At 45.1% G+C, this 16640-nt stretch overlaps 1 protein-coding gene across 4 annotated transcripts in view; it reads left to right on the top strand.

The window, feature by feature from the left end:
- Positions 1–16640, top strand: part of GDPD5 (glycerophosphodiester phosphodiesterase domain containing 5) — a 169108-nt gene that overhangs the window by 53255 nt on the left and 99213 nt on the right. For all 4 annotated transcript variants that reach the window (XM_069808635.1, XM_069808631.1, XM_069808633.1 and 1 more), the window contains exon 2: positions 8285–8459. In XM_069808635.1, coding sequence (XP_069664736.1) covers positions 8343–8459 — 117 coding nt within the window. In that variant the 5' untranslated portion in view covers positions 8285–8342. The remainder of the gene's footprint in view (positions 1–8284; positions 8460–16640) is intronic.

Raw genomic sequence — 16640 nt, 5'->3', positions numbered from 1 at the left:
AATTTTTTTTAGATTTATTTATTTTTAAGAAGAGTGGAGGTGTGGGAGATAGGGCTCACAGGGCTTGCTAAAAATAAGGAGTAGCATAGAAGAAAGGAACCGAACAAGGGAAAAGGGAAGTTGTGTTTTGAGGTCTCTTTTGGTGAGCCACAGAAGTTTATTGCATAGGAACTACCCCCATTGCAGGAAAAGCTTTGAGCAGGGTTTGTGTTTTGGCCACTTGGATCTAACCATGAAGTAGAGGCTTGGGAAGATGGTCTCTGCTGCATTAGCCTGCTCTCAGAGCTCTTGTGGTTTAGAAAATCCACCATTAAACTCCACTAAAGTCCAAGTGTGTACTCTTGGACTTTTCCAACTAGGGAAGCCTGGGAGATGTTGGATGTCTTATCGCCTGTTATTTCATAGTCTGAAGTGACTTTAGTCTCCTTTGCGCAGAAATCTTTGGTCTACATTACTACTTGTTTCTCTGATTCTGGAGCTGTCTGGGCAAGACAGTATCCCAGGTAAGTATGTGGCGTGTCCTCATGGCTTTTCTATCTACATCCAACTTTCTGTTGGCTTTCTAATTTCTGAGCATGAAGCAGAACTCATTTGAACTGGCTGCACTGGTTTCCAGTGAACAATCATTTAGAGAACAGGTGGGCACAACTCATGGGGTTCCTTGCATGTATCTGTCCATTTTCATCTGTTATCAGCTAGGTCTCCATTTCTGAATATCTCTCCAAGAAGAATCTGAACTGAGCATGAACTGGATTGTTCGTGCCTTGTCCATCCCTAGTGTACTTTGCCAAGACAAAGAAAGTAGGTTGATCTTTGCCTTGGACATCATAGCTGGCACCTGGGGTTATTGCAGAATCTTGTTCCTGCTGTTTTTTGAGGATGTACAGATGCAAACTGCTGTTTAGATAGAAATTGAGCTAAATGGGGAATTTTCTTACTGGGACTAAGTTTGCAACATGGGATCTCCTTGAGGGCATGCTTGTAGGAAAGGACTCTTCTGTGACTTGCCAGCGCAGGTACAACCTGAAGTCAGGCAACGTGTGACCACCACTGCTGCCATCGCAGACAAAAATGCAGCACAGTCCTATTAATATTAAAAAGATCTGTGTAACTGGTATTGGTTGCTTCCTGGCTTGGTTGGGAGGGAGAGAACCTGGCTCTTCTTAACAGCTTTGACTGTAGCAGATGTTGGGTTTTCAGAGCTGCGCCGAGGCCTCGACTTGCAAGGTTTTATTGCAAAGGGTTGTGCAGAAAGCAGAGATTGCATTTGATTATTGCTCTGCAAGAAGTTTGTACAGGTTTTTCCGGTGTCCTTTTTTCTGCTTCTTCAACTCTTTTAAAATGTTAGGCACCCAATATGCCCTTAGTTTGTGGAAAACATTAAGAAGCTAGATTGCAGAGGGCGTTAGTATGTACTGTGCTTATTTATTTAGCGAGATTAAAGTCTAAGTTTTTATTTTGTAATCCCTTTGAAGTGTTTATCTTTTGAAGTCTGAATTTTCATTAACTGGAAATGTACAACCCCCAAACTACATGCTGCCCTAGTTTCAAAGCGTTAATTTTCTTAAAAATTTAAGAACAATAAACAACAGGTCAGACCCATAGGGGCTACACGTCAGCCAGATCCTGACTATTTGGGTCATTATTTGCTACTTCGTGAATCAAAGTGGCTCTGCAGGCTGTCTCCCTGGATTAGGATGTAGTCATAGGGGTTTGGCATCAGGGAGACAGTGATGTTCCCCTTCAGAGGTGTAAGAGTTGTCTGATAGATCAGGACATGGCCTGTAGACCTCTAAATTTTTTTAATATATATATTTTTTTAAATTTTATTTTTTCCCCTCCTATTTTCTGTCACTGGGGCAGCAGCACTTGGCTTTTATTTGTGCAGGGACTCTACAGTGTTATCTGTATAAAACTGATGTTTGTAGCCCGGGAAAAGTGGGAGGGAGACCTCTCACCCAACCCAATTTCCATTTCCAGAGCAAAGCATAAGCAAGAAAAAAATAATGCCACTGGGTCATCAAGAGGTCTTGGCAATCAGGGGGCCATCATAGCTGTTACTTGGGCACCTTCCATCACCGAAATGCATCATCTCAGCAGTTGAGGCTCTTTATGGCTTTGGGGTGTTCTGTTACCATTCCCGCCTTGAAATTAAATCTTGGTCATGCACGTTGAGATGTTCTGGGTCTGGGCCAACAAAATGTGGAAAGTACTGCTCAGTGTGCGTGTGCATATAGATTGCCTCCTGTGGGAACGGCTGTAGCAAACATCCCTCTGTAAGAGTTTTTCTGTTATTAAACAGATGGGGATATTGTCCCTCTTCCATTTCCATCTTCCAAGTCGGGGAGAGTGAAATCGCATTACTTTGGTTTGGATTAGTTCAGTATATTAAAGAAAAGATTGCTATGAAAACCATGAAAAGTCTGTGAAAGTCACAAGAATTTAGATCAGTTCCTTCTAATGCTTTAAATCATTTCAGTCCTTGCTGGGCAAGAGAAAGGATTTCTTTTTTGCCCATGGAATTGGAGGGTTTGCTCTGGAAGAGCTTAACTTCTATTGTTTAGAAAGTGTTTAAGGAAAATCAGGTTTTTCCAGTATAATTAGGAAAACAATTGACAGGAACACTTACAAGAATATCAATAGGGATAATTGGTTATCAGTGATGTTTTCACCTAATCTGTATAGGTAACTATTTGCTTAACAAGGTTTCAAGTGTAACTAGCTTGATAGCAGTTTTAATAAGAGATGGAGATATTGAAATTATACAGAGATTCTTGATAAACAGTGATCCCATGAGTCACCAATGAGAGGAAAAACACTTCTTTTAATGTGGAAATTGGTAGAATCTGTCAAAGCTCTTTAAAAATGGGTTAGCTAAAAAAAAAAAAAAAAAAATCTCAAACAGCCTTGGAGCTGCATTTATTTGCATTGCAAGTGGAGCAAGTTTCCTTGGGCCTGATTATTGAGAGATTGCACATCGTGTGCTTGAAGCCTGCTCGGCTATTGAATGTCCCACTGCTGCGATGGCCTTTTGGCCTCTCCAGATACAGAGGCAGCACGTGGAGGTATGGCTGTGATGGCGATGGCGTTTTTCTGCTGCCCCCTGTGCTCTCCAAAGAAATCTCCTCTGAAATCATGGGAGCCTCCTCAAGGAAAGCCTACGCTTTCCATTCGTTGGGTCTTTCCAGCCACATCTTGATGGATGGAGGTGTTGTAGAAGACCACGGGTGTCCTGTCCTCATCCCCTTGGACTTCAGGATTCATAAGCATGCATCAAAGCATCCTTGGCTATGTTTTGGTTCTTTTTGGGATGCGCTGATCCAATTTAAGAGCCCTTGGCAGGCTCAAGCAAGAAGTCATGTGCTTGTTGTACTGAACCAGCCTAGGGTATTTGGAAGAAGGCTGGAGGTAGCAGGTCAAGGTAAGGCAGGCAGGAACCCACAGCTCCCAGCTCCCCCAAACCACCCTCACCAAACCATGCAGGTATTCAGAGTAGAGCTGTCGGTAGTGTCGCTGGATGTGCAGTAAGCTGCTTGTCTCTGGGCTATTAAAAGATTTGCCCCAAGATGCTGAATGAGATCAGTGTGACCTGCGTGAAACTGGGTTGATAGAAAAAAAAACCTTGAAGGGGGATTAGAGGGGAAGGTTTGGACTGTACCAAGCCTTGTGAAAGGGTTAGATGCTATTAAACCTGCTAGTCCGTGGCTTCGTTCACATTATTTACTCGGTGCACTTCAGGACTCATGCTGTTGCTCTTCCCTTTGCTAAAATGATGGCATTGAGATGATTTAACAATCAGTCTTGATTGCTCTGTTCCCTCTCTGCTCCAGGTTTCTGAGTATTGCTCTAAGGCTACAGGGATGGAGGAGTTAACTCATATAGACAAAAATCCAAATTTTTAGGCCAGATCTCCCCAGAGAGCTTCCCTTTTTAAATTTGCAGCTTGAATTCTCTCTTGCCTTTTTTTTTTTCCCCCTCCAAAGCTGTTTGGAAAGGAATAATGTGTCACAGGCTGTAACGGATACCTACAGTCCAGTGTCTTAGGAATGCACTGTGTGCTAATTAGGCATCCTGGAGCCTTCAGAAAATGCTCCCGCTGTATTTGCAGATGGACTATTCCCTGCTTCCCCTCTTTGGGCAAGCTGGCTGGCAAACTCAGTTATTCAGCTCGAAGAAGTTCGTAGCCATTGCAGATGATGCATCTTTAAAGTCAAGGTTCATAGCTTATGTGGGTTTGTGTTTTCTATTTAATTTTTTTCCCCCTTCTGGTGCATGTTGCTGAATTTGAATAATTAATGTATGTTGTCTTGCTTCCTGTTTTCATTTCTGTATGTAATGCTAACCAGCAGAGGTTTGAATCATTCATAGCCTGCTTTCTCCACCTCAAAGCTGTAGATGTCATGGGAACGGTGATTGTAAGGTACGGACTTTCTGCTTCTCTCTGTTAAATCCATTTCTGGAAGCAGGATAAGTAAGTATTCAGCCTATGATCTTGGCCAAGCAAGGACCTCCGGACAGATGGTATCAGTGTGGTTTCTCTTGAGCAGCATTTTGCTTGCCGTGCTTCAGTCTCTGCATTTCTTGTTATTACTCAGGTGTCTGTGTGTGCGGTGGGGAGGATGGGTGCTGTGTTTTGTGTTTTCCTGTTGTGGACTTTTGTCCATCTGCTCGTGACGTTCATAGAGAAGAGGGAATGGTTTTAGGCTTGTAGGTTGTGCCTTGTGCAATTCAACTGCGTTTAGGAATGGCTTTTCTTGAAACTCACGTTGGATTTCTTTTCTCTGTGCTTCTCCTGATTGCTTTTATGGAGAGCAGCCTGAATCTGTGGGCTCCCATAGGATCTGCTGGTGCTGGGGTTCAGCGAGAGGAACCAGGGTGGGAGCTTCTCTCGGTGGCTTATGGAGCCTTTTCAGCTGTATTTTTCCCTAGCTTGTAATTTTTATCATTTTGGTTGTTTTTAGTAGATTCTGCTGTTCTTAAAACCTTCCAGCAGTGCTTTCTGGTGATGGTCTTGGTGGGCAGGTGCGCTTTTGGGTTCCCCCTTTGTACTGAAAACACTGGTGTTCCTCCTGAACTCTGCCAGGAGATTGGGAGATGCTGAATTAAATGCTGCTGTGGGAGGTTGGTAGATCCTCTTCAGAACTGGACAATAAACTCAAAACTTTTGCATCTACCCTGGCTGTTGGTGTTCCTAGTAGGATTTTTTTTTCAGGGGGAAGGGTTGATTGCTGGTCCCTCTCCACCTCTGAAGTGCACTCGTACCTTACTAAAGCTATGCAGTTTGAAAAGGCTTTGGTGCCTCCACTGTCTTTGGTTGTGCAGCAAAGTTCATGCTTTTAACGGATGGCTTTGGATATGCAGTCGTGAGAGTGTTTGTATCTTGAGCGGTTGAATTGGGGGTCCTGGTGATAGCCCTGAGATGAGAACTCTTCATGTACCTGCTAACTGGTGGGGCTGGCCCAAACTTGCCCCATTCCCTTCCCAGCCTTATCCGTTGCCTCCTGTGAGTTGTGAAGTTTCTGCTAGGAGCTTTAATAAGTGCTTGAGATTCAACTTTGTTTATGGAATGATGGATCCATAACATGAGTTACATTATTTCCGAAGGGCAGCCTCTGCTCCTAGGCTCCTACCACTTCAGATGATCTGGATTGCTATTTGAAAAGTCAGGGTTTGCCAGCTCTGATGCTCTGTATGTGTGTGGCTGGTGTACAGCACCACTTCTCCGAGAGTCTGGGCTGGAAAACAGCTAGGGCTTTTCCAGAAGAGTGGAGTGATGAAATGCTCAAGTGTGCCACTTGTGTTTGTGTTTGCAACGCAATTCTTGTAAGCTAGCAAATAAAATATGTGGTCAAAGCTTTTAGAGGTAGAGGTGGTCTGTCTGCCCTCTTGCCATGCCTGACTAAAGCAGGAAGAGGTGGAAATTGGGAGAGATGCTCTCCTTTGGAGATTAACTCGTGAAGGATTTCTCATGACTGTAGCCTACTCGGTTTTTAGGGTGGTAATATGGGGCTTGGCAGTGGAGTTGTTAATAGGCTGTGCATAACTTTTACATCCTGCTTATGTCCCACAACATCTTGTACATCACTTGCTGCTTAGCATCTTCAGGGCAGAGATTAGGGCTTTGTCCAAGACCCTTAAATAGCATCTAATTCTGCATGTCCTCAGTGTTTCTGCCCTATTCTAACTGACAGTTGTTTCTGCCCGCAGTGTGCTGCCGGCATGTGGGGAAGGCAGACCGGGGAAACTCATTTTGTAGGGACAATCTTGCAGCTGACAAAAGCTGGAGATAGGAGGCAACTTGTGCAGTGACTAATGCTGAGCTTTATAAATAGCACGAGAAGAGATGAAACGCAGGCAGGGAGGTGACCTCAAGCATGAGGCCGTGGAGGTAACAGAGCAGCGCTTAGGGGCAGATGAGCCGGGAGAGCACGGGGTGACACGATCAGCAAACGGCTCCCGTTTCAAACTGGATGTGTTTGTGCCTCTGTCCTGCATGTCCTCCCTGAGGGGATGAACGAAACCGTGTGGGGATCTGGGCCAGCTACAAATGGATAGGCAAGTCCTGCATGTCTCATCTTCTGCCCGGGTCGATGCCTTGAGCAGCACCCAGAGCGTTATAGAGAGGTTTGAAAGGACAAAGCTACATTTTGTGGGTCTGTGTGAGAGAAAGGCAGAGGACCTATGGGTTGTGGGCTCTGGAGACAGCGCCGTAACGGTCTGATGGGCTTTGAAACCACGACGACCGACTAGCAAGATCTGTCTGCCTCCAGGATGATGAGTCCTGGTCAGAGACAGTCGGCACAGGGCTGTCCTGGGCTGTCAGCATGAAGCACAGAGTGTCAACGGGCACGAAGAAGGACAGAAGCTGGAAGGGTTGAGCTGTCTGCGTCCTCGCTGACATTTCTAGACTCTGCCGCAGCGTTTGCAATGCCTGCGGCATCCCCTTATGCATCGGCTGTAACAAAAAACAGCCAACCCCATCCTTGGCGGCTTCCTTCCATGGGCTGTGGCAATGAAAGTCTCTTCGGTGGCTAGGTTATCTCCTTAAGCCCTGTCATGCTTTGATGCCACTGAGGATGTTGCTACTTGCAGCTGCCGCAGCTTTTTGCAAGACCTGAGCAGCGGGGATCCTGCGTGTAAGGAAATGAAGCATTTACCCTCGAGAGGGTGCAATTTCCTGACTGCCCACGTAGCACGCATGCAACTGCACGCTCTGGAAGGGCAGCTAAAGGCTTTGCAAGCTCAACTGCTGTTGAGCATCGCTTGTAGCGCACCGACTATCCATGCAACAGCAACATGTGGGGCTGTGGGTGTACACGTGTGTACCAGGAACCTGTGGAAAACCCCAGGTGGGAGTGAAGCACAGCTGAGAGCAGCGTGACGTCACCAGACCGGCAAATATTTGCTTTGAGGTTCCCATCCCCGAGCGCTGACTCTATGAATTAGTAAGAGCGTATGATTACTTGGTCTGTTCTTGATACGAATCTCGCCAGAGACAAAAGCAAGCATCTAAATATATTAAAAAAAAAACCAACCCAAACCCCTGTGACGCACAAAGCCTGCAGTCGATGGAGCGGAGTACTTCCCTTGAAACAGTGATGTTCCCACGCGTGGCAAATAGAGCAGTTGCATCGGAGTCAGTCCGGTCCTTTGGGAGAGAAGGCTGTTTGGCGGAGAGGGGATCCTTCTCCTGGGTGAAGGCTGCAACCAGCTCTGCATCCCCGTGAGCCCTTGTTGGAGATGCATATAAAGGGAGAGGGTAATACCTGCCTCTTCCAGCACGCACAGAAGCGTTAGCTCCTCGTCTGGGACTGTTCTGCAGACTCCATAGAATACTCAGGATAAACTGATTTACCTTGGCTGGGTTTCAAGTTTGCAGAGGTCTCTGACTCAATTTTAAGGTTGTGCTTGTGGAGGGTATGGTTCTTTACATTTCAATCATTCATAAAAATCTAATCATCCGGGCTGTAAATAATCTATCTACTGCTCTTGTCCTTGTGTGGCTTTTCTTACTGATAGCTCCTATGAATACATTTGCTTTTAGTGGTGTGGGAGAAACTGCACAAGGAAATAAAACTTGCAAACTAATTAAACTTCTTGGTCTTGTTAAGTAACAAGCTGGAGATGTTGGCAGGGCTGGGAATAGATCTGATTATCATTCCTCCTCTCTTAATAGCCAGAGGACATGGTTAATTATTAAATTGCTTGTTAATGTATTGAAATATTGCTTGGCATTTTTAATTTCCTTTTTTTTACCCCCTTTTATTTTCTCCTCTCGCTGAAGGGCGCTCCCAGGACCTGATGGATTTCTGATACCTCGCTTCTGAGGGGCTGGAAGGAGCATGGTTAAACACCAACCGCTGCAGTACTACGAGCCGCAGCTATGTTTGTCCTGTCTGACGGGGATCTACGGCTGCCGCTGGAAACGGTACCAGCGGTCACATGATGACACCACCAAGGTGGGTAGTTGACCGTGTCACCTCTTCCTAGTGGCTTTGGGATGGTTGAAAGGGCTGGATATTTGATTTATTTTTTCTTTTTTTATTGCTGGCTTAGACTATGGAAACCACTGGCCCTGTGGCTTGGAGGTCAGCGAGAAGTTCTCACCATGTGGTTGACATAGCAGAGGGGCATGGTTGGTTGGTCGTGGTTCTCAAAGGGAGTGAGTGGTGTGGGTTTGGCCAAATCTGTCCGTATTTTCCTTTTGGTGCTGGGGCAGACTTCTGTTTTGCTCCTTGCTCTGTGTCTTATTGGTGTGCTTGTGTTTCTTTGGCTGAATGCATTGGACCTGCATTTCTGCCTAGTTTCTAGCTTCTGTGCATGTGAAAATAAGTTTGTAGGTAGGGAAAGGCAGCAGGAGGTGAGAACTAGCTGGGAATAAGCGGCAGAGCTGTTAGAGGTGACTTTTTCCTCCCCTGGATAAACGCAGTTTTTAAGAGCTCTGACAGAGGGAATCCAGGCAGCGGGGCTGGACTTGCGCTTTCCCTGTTGTTTGGGGCTGTGAGATGGGGTCTCGTGAGACCTGACTGATGTGTTTATAGGAAGAAGCATGAAAAAACTGCTGTCAAAGCTGTCCTGTTACATCTTCTGGCTAATGGTTGTGTATTACTGTTCTGTGCTCTCATGCTGTCTGGGGTTTTTTTAGCATGCTCACTACTTAAAGAAATAAAAAAAAAAAACCCCCAACCCAAAACTTAAATTTCATTTCTTCTGGCAATGCTCCCAGGAGATCCTTTAATTGCTTTTTTGAGGGCTTAGTTTTGCTCTGGTGACAGTTACTTTCTCTGTTTTACTTTTAAGTTTATAACCAGGGATCTTCCTGGCTGTGGAGTGCCTTTCCTCTGGAAAAGAGGCTGTTAAGGAGAAAACACTTCTGGGCAGCAGATCCCATGCCAAAAATGCTCCTGGTTCTGAATTGCATCGATTGTTGGTGGTGCAGCTTGGCCGGGAGCTCCCATGTGAATTGAAAAGTCATGGCTTGCATTTGTGCAGTGTAAAACAAATTTCCTTTTGCAAAGTAGAAATGTTTGTGCTGTTTTTCCTCTGCTTTCGGTCTGGCTAGCTTGGGTCAGAGTGACTGCTTCTGAGCCAGCAGAAGTTTCCTTTGAGCAAATACCCGGGCACATCTGTAGTGGTGGGTGTAGGTGGGTTTTTAAGACTTTGTCAGGAAAACAGTGGGATGTAATGTCTTGGCATCTGTGCATGTACTTAAATACTCAAAATGCCTAATTCCGTATGCCTTGTGAACCAGAACATTATGCTTCGTAGCTAAAAAACCATAGAAAAATTGCCATTGACTTAATTTGTCAGTGAAAGCTGACTCTGCTTGCAGTGATTTATTTTACCAAAAAATCAGTGGCAGCCTTCCAATTCTACTTGTAATTTCAATTGTTTTTCTAGTGCTAGAAAGGAATTTGTTGTGTTTAAAGGTACCTGAGCTAGGCTTAAAAATATGTCCAGTCTCTGAGTTGGGCTTTTTAAGATCTACGTGAGGCCTCAACTTCCACTTTGTTGAAAACAGAAATGGAGAAAACAGCTATTGCAGGAGCAAGAGAAGAAAGTCTAAAATGAGCTACAGGCTATGCAAAACCAAAGCTTGAAGAATATGTTCCCATCTTGCTGTCAATGAAGTGCCTTGCAGGTGTTAGTGCTGGAATGAGCTAGGTTGTAACACCGTATTTGGAGGGGAAAAATGCAAATGAAGGCAAATTGTCCTCTGTTGGACAGGTCTATTTGCATGTGCATCTGCAGAGAATGGGTGTGATCTCTAGGATATGTGTAAAATGAGTGAGAAACTTTTTTCTTTTCTCTTCTTTTTTCGTTTTTTTTTTTTAGCTGCAAAATAGTCCTTGGCTGTTTGTGCAAGCAAGGTAACTTCTACAGGCTGAAAACTAGTATTGGCATCCCTCTGCCTCTCCAGGTGGGGTGGGAGAGAGTTTCATGGTATCACTCAAATTCAGGACCACTTGTATGGCAAACTCCAATCTCTGCAGCTGAGTGAAGCTCTGAAGCAGGGATGGACTTACCCCAAGATGCAAGGTGCTCCCAGCATTGGGGTTTAGTGATCTCTGGTCCGCATGAGAGGACTTCGGGGGTGTGTGAGAACTTGCCAAGGTCCCAAGGTATTGGATTGGGATAGGAAGTGTTATATATGCTAATTGGCTCCAGCTGATTGATGTATATCCAGCCACAGTATTTGGGTGTATCTGTGAAAGATTAACCAGGAAAATACTATACCATAATTTAGGTGCCTATTTGCTTTACACAAAGGCAGTGGCATATTGATGATAATACCTATTGTATTACCCTGTATCTGACCCTAGAGAAACTCAGCCACTGCAAGACCGGAGTACATGCAATTGTAGCATAATACATGTTTTCCTGAGCATGGTTTCTATAAAAAGGGGTATGGCATACTTGAGAGGTCTTCAGTCTTGCAAAAATCTAGAGCTACCTGGGAAGGAAGGAGTAGGGTATGTACATGTTTTGTTTATACCCTGTAATTATCAGAAGGCAAGGCATGTATTCAAAGAGCAACTTTTTTTAGTGTAGGCTCCAGCATGGTTATCTGCTTTCTTTTTAAGAGCTCAAACTTTCTAGAATAAAAGGCCTTCACTTAAATTTGGGTTACAACCCAACCTCGAGTCCTTGAAATCTGCTGATAACTGTGAATGTTTTTCCGAATTGTGCTGCAGCTCAACAGCCAGAGTTTTAATGATTCCTCTCCTTTCCCCCCAAATATATGCAGATCAGGCTTTCTACTACACATTAAAAATTTACATGAAAATGAGTTTTAATTGTAAGCTTGAGTTCTAAGTTTTTTGGGAGACTGCTTGCTAGAATTGTAATTATCTCTTGCTTTCCTCTGACCTTTTGAGAATGGAGGAGGGGGGCTGAAGGCACCCAACCTGCACATTTGGTCTCCTTTTTAAATTTTGAACAGCTGAAAAATTCCTTTTTCTATTGTGTGCCTTCAGCTTTAATGGCAAGACCCCCTTTCATGTTTTTTAAATTTTTAATGTTTTTTTAATGAAAGGCATATAAAAGAGAAGAAGAAATGGTCTTGCTGAGATTCGGACCATTATAATCTCTGTGGCTGGTGTGAGGAAGCAATTTCTGATCTAACTACAGCTTGTTCGTCAGGTATTCAACCAAGGTAGTTCTTATGAAGTCAGTGCATCATCTTAACAGGGCTCTATTGCCCTGAACACAGAAACTGTGGGTAAATAAGCTTTGGCTTGTAGTTGCCGTATGGGCTTTCAGAGGTCTGAAGTTCAGATGGCAGCTTCCAAGGTAGCTCCCAGATACCACGATCCTGTTGATGGATTGCCAGCAATTAAACACAGAGCGCGGCACTGCTAATTGCGGTGTATAAACACAGTGCTCTGTGCACAGCTTGTGTGCTTCACCCGAAATGAACTGCTGCTGGGTGTTATGACACTAGAATAGCTCTTGCTCCCGGGGTAGAGTCCAGGGCTGGCTGCAGCATCTTTTAAAGTCCATCCAGAGATGTTGCAGGATCAGTATTCACGTGGGAGATGTTGATGGGTTGCATTGTATAAACATGAAGTTAAATCTAAGAACTGGTTTTGTTCAGTGTTTTTTTTTTTTTATTGCTTGCAAACCCATGTTGTCTGTACACAGCAAATATCACACCTAGGAAATCATCCTAGGTGGGAGTGGGGAAAGAGATATTCTGTAGAAGAAAATGGCAATGATCATTTTTCATCTATCCAACAAACAGAAGAAGCCACTTTTATTGGCTGGCTGGTTATTTTTGCAGTTACTGTGTATTGAAAAATCTAGGGATCTTTATTTTATTTACCTCTAGTTCCCTGTCAAATAGGATAAAATACTATCACGATTTGCAAAGGGCTTTGGCTCCTCTGCTTAGCGGCAGGCACAGCTGATGCTGTACTTCCCAACCACGAACCTTCTGAGATAAAAGTTGAGGCAGACAAAATGTGACTGGGAACTCTTCTTGTCTCCCACATTTCCCTTGGAAGCTTCCCACATTTACAAAACTATCTTTTCCTCCAGAAAATTGCCAAGAATAGGCAAGGATAGGTGCCTGGTTTGGTTAGGTGCAGTAAGAATGGCCATCATCACCTGGGAAGGAACCCAAAATTGGCAGCTTTGGATCCCAGGTGACTGAAATTGCAAGATCCCTGTGATTTTTCTGCTCTTCAATGTCATCTACAACATTTAAATGGAGGTCTCTTCGTGAGCTTTCTGTGAATGGTGCACTTCATGGTACTTCTCTTTTCTTCCTCCCATTTCTCTTGCAAACACCCCGGAGGTGGTGTGAGTGAAGGGAGCAGTATTAGTGATGACATTTTATACGTACAGAAATCCCACCGCTTTCTGAATGCTCTGATCCCACAGGTGTTAACCTGAGCATCTAATAAACCAAACCCTTAAGAACCTGGAAAGGAGGTGAAACTGGAGCTAATGAGATGCACGTCCAAGCTCAGGAGTGGATTTCTTTGAAAGCTTTGGGGGTGGTCAGGACTGATGGCCAATGCAACATGGGTTGGATTTTGGGTATAACGTTGATGTGTTTTTGTCCTTAAAAACACAACTTGTTCAGAATCCAGCTTAAAAAAAAAAAAAATCCCTCTTACCATCTTTCGGTGTAGCTTTGTAGGGCTGAGGCATATATGAACATAGCCTGCTTAAAGCCCCTGTGCCTCCCAGAAACCTCATATTTTTAAAGCTTGTTTTTACACATCCAAGGCATTGCCGCCCTTCCTTTCTCAGAGATCCCCATTAATTGCTGATGGGAGCAGCACAGGGACCTGGTCCAAGAGCTTGGAAATGCTGGTTGCTGGTACCCATCAGCTTCTGATGCTGGGAGAGCTACTCCTGAAGCCTTGCTTCCAGCGCTGCTGTTGTGTGGCATTTCCCCATTGCTGTATTTAGACTCCATTTCTATGTGCCAGCAAGTGTCCTTGCTCTTTTTTTGTTGTCCTCTCCCCAAACATGTGTCCTTGTAGGTCATCTCTTCCCCATCTGGGACGTGGCTGCTCTGGTCCTACGAGTAGCTGCTGCAACCTTTCCCCTTCTGCCTCCATCCTCTTCTGACAGTAATATTCAGTAGTTGTAGTGGAGATGTCTCCTCGTTGGTGTAGCTTTGCAGGCTTGCTGCTCCCATCAGTGAAGAGCTGTCAAGCCTGGAGCAATGCCTCGTCTGGTGAGTGCAGCAGCTCCTCTGGACCCAGCAGCAGATGCCCCACAGCCTATGGAGTTCAGGAGCTGCCATGTTACGCGCTGATGGATTGTGGCTGGAGAGTCTTTGGTACCTGATCAATAGCAGGGCAGCAGTAGCTAAATATTACAGGCTCTTTGGAAGCACCTTGGGCCAGGAGCGTTGCTTCATTCACCGTCCCTCTTGACAAACAGGCTTTTATACCTTTGCTGGGGAAAATACCGAGATGTGTTCTCAACACCTTCCTGGGGCTGCTCTGATTTAGTGCAATAAAAACTTAATAGGGCTTGGCAAAGTGCCTCAGCCTTCCTGACCTGAGGCCTCTGCAGCAGATGGGCATGTTGAAGTGGGAGGGAATTGAGAATTTCCCAAGCCAGCCAGTTCTTGCTCAGCACTCTCCAGGTACCTCCCTTCCCTCCTCAGTATAGCATTCCAGCGTTAATAAATGGAATTGCTAATACTCAGGCAAAATACCAAACCCTCCTATCTTTTGTGTGTGAAGTGGCATAAATCCCTTTGCCAGCTTTTTTTTTTCCTCTCTGTAACTGGGTAAACTGAGGCACGGAACTCAAGCTGTTGTGAGATGACCTGGTGGTGGCCAGCACTGATGAATTTTGAATCCCAAGAATCATCCTAACACGGACGCTTCTCGCTGGTACCTGTGAATGTGCTTAGGGGGTTCCTGACGGCACCGGCTGTTGCCCGTGGGTTTGGAGGTGAGGAGCTAGGAACAGCATCTCGTGTGGCACCGTGACCGATGCCACCAGGAATCACAGGTAACTTGGTGGGTCATAGTTGTGTTCACTGCAGCTTTAACTTGTCTGCCTGTGAATTCAGGCTCTGGGTAATATTAAAAGTGGCCCCTGGACAGGGCTGACCTTTTTATAGGTGATTGATTAGCTCATATAGCAGTGGCTTAGAGAATTTCTAATGCTTTGTCATTACTACTTTATTCAGAAACTTTGAAGTGATCCATGCACAAGTTCCCTGTGATAAATGGCCAGGCTAGCCCCTCTCGGATACACAAAGGTGCCTTGTGACTTTTCTGACATTACGGGCCTCCAGGGTTTTATTCAGATTGTGGCATTTCCTTGTTATAGCTGCCAGATGTGCTCCCTCCGACTGTTTTTTCTTTAGGCATTGTACTAATTATCTGGGTGAAAAATTACATCATTGGAGCCCATCATCCCTCCTTCCTCCCGTTTGCTCTTGCACCTTTTCAGGAAGATACAGCAGATGCTGCTTCTCCTGTCCTCCTTGAAGCAACTGTGTGCATTGTGTTGCCTTAAAGTGTAATTGGGGAAGGTGAGCTCAGAATTACTGAATTGTCAGTAGGTTGTTTGCCTAAAGAAACCCACATAAAATGCCCCAGAAAGTCCCTAAGTGGCTGGTGAAGCTCCAAAACCAGAATAGCAAACCAAAAGAAGATTGTAGGGACCTTTACCACCTCCAGTTTTCATCCTGAGTTGCACTGAAAACCAACCTTGATTTAACAGCTTAAAACAGGGCTGAATAATTAGTGAGTCTGTAGTCTGTGTAGGCAAGTAGATCTGGGGACTGGTGGCCAAGTGCTGTCTGTGCAGGAAAAAGAGGCTTTGGGCTCTTGACAAGGGGATGGGGGAAGAAGGTGGGAACAACACCTTAAAGTTAAGGAAGGATATAGGCATAAAAGGGACCTTCAAACCCTTTAAAGATCCCCAGACAAGTCAGGACAAAACTGGACTTGTCCTGTTTCTGATATTCAAGAAATCCCCATGCTTCTTTTGTCCTTATTCCAGCAGCAGCAGCCTGAGGAGATGGCTCTCATACTTTTTTTCCCCCCCTTTATCTTTGGTTTCCAGACAGAAGTCTAGGCTGCCTCTGCTTCCCAGGAAATCCATTATGTGTTATCAGGGGGTTTAGCCAAGCCTTTCCTAGAAAGTATTTGGAAAGCGATGACTTCAAACTTGCCATGCTCAGCTTGGGGAAGAAGAAAGGCTGATAGCAGATGTGGTTGGTGCCTTGAAGCTCTTGAAGATAAAGCCCTGCTGAAGGAGGAAACTTTAAAGGCTTAGATAGTTGGCTGTGAGGGCACTGATTTCTCACCTGTTACTGGAGTGAGCTTCTTGAGAGAGACCGGGCCAGAGTTTGAGGGTTCCCGAGGGGGCTGAGGGAAGAGATGGGAGGAAGCTGCAGCCCATCGCGTTGTTCCCTGTGCTGGAAAAGCTGATCTGAGACTTGGAAGTTGCACCTGTTGCCAAAATAGCAACCAAAGATGATCTCAGGTGCTCTGCTCTAGCTTGTGAGATGTTCACCCTGATATTTGCTTTGACGCTTCTCTCTGAATTCTTCCTTGGATGGTTATGGCTATGCCAGTGTTTCCATGGCAATCATTCAGATTTTGGTACTTGGGGAAGAAAAGGCTCGATGCATCTATTGCCTCCTGATGCAGCGTGTCCCATCTGGGATACTGCAGTGCAAGACTTGCTGAACACATGTGTGTGTTTGCTTTGTAGCTTTTTTTTTAAATCTGGATAATACAAAGATGCTCTCAGTCCATTGATCAGCTACAGACATGTTTAAGGCAGAAGATGCTTTAGCTGATACTTTACCTCTTCCTACCACCTGACAAGTGGTTGCACAGAGCAGTTAAAGCAACCCAGCAAGGAGCACAGCTACTCCTAATTTCTGCTCACAATACTGCTGCTGCGTTATCGAGGGTGACACCGCCAGCATAACTGGTACCTTATAAATGCTGTGTGATAGGGCATGCGTTGGCTGCTGCTGAGCTATCAAAACATGTTCTCGTATGGGCATGTTGTGGTCATAGCAAAGAGATGGGGACTGCTGGGGCGTGTGTAAGAGCGGTGGAGAAATACAAAAATGCCCAGAGCCAGATGCATCTCCCTGTCCTTTCTGCAAGCAGCATCATCAAAGCATCAGCAGTGCTCAC

The sequence above is a fragment of the Haliaeetus albicilla genome, chromosome 20 (genome assembly GCF_947461875.1).
Source record: "Haliaeetus albicilla chromosome 20, bHalAlb1.1, whole genome shotgun sequence".
NCBI lineage: Eukaryota > Metazoa > Chordata > Aves > Accipitriformes > Accipitridae > Haliaeetus > Haliaeetus albicilla.
The sequence above is the reverse complement of the archived record's forward strand: the minus strand, read 5'-3'. Positions and strand labels throughout refer to the sequence as shown.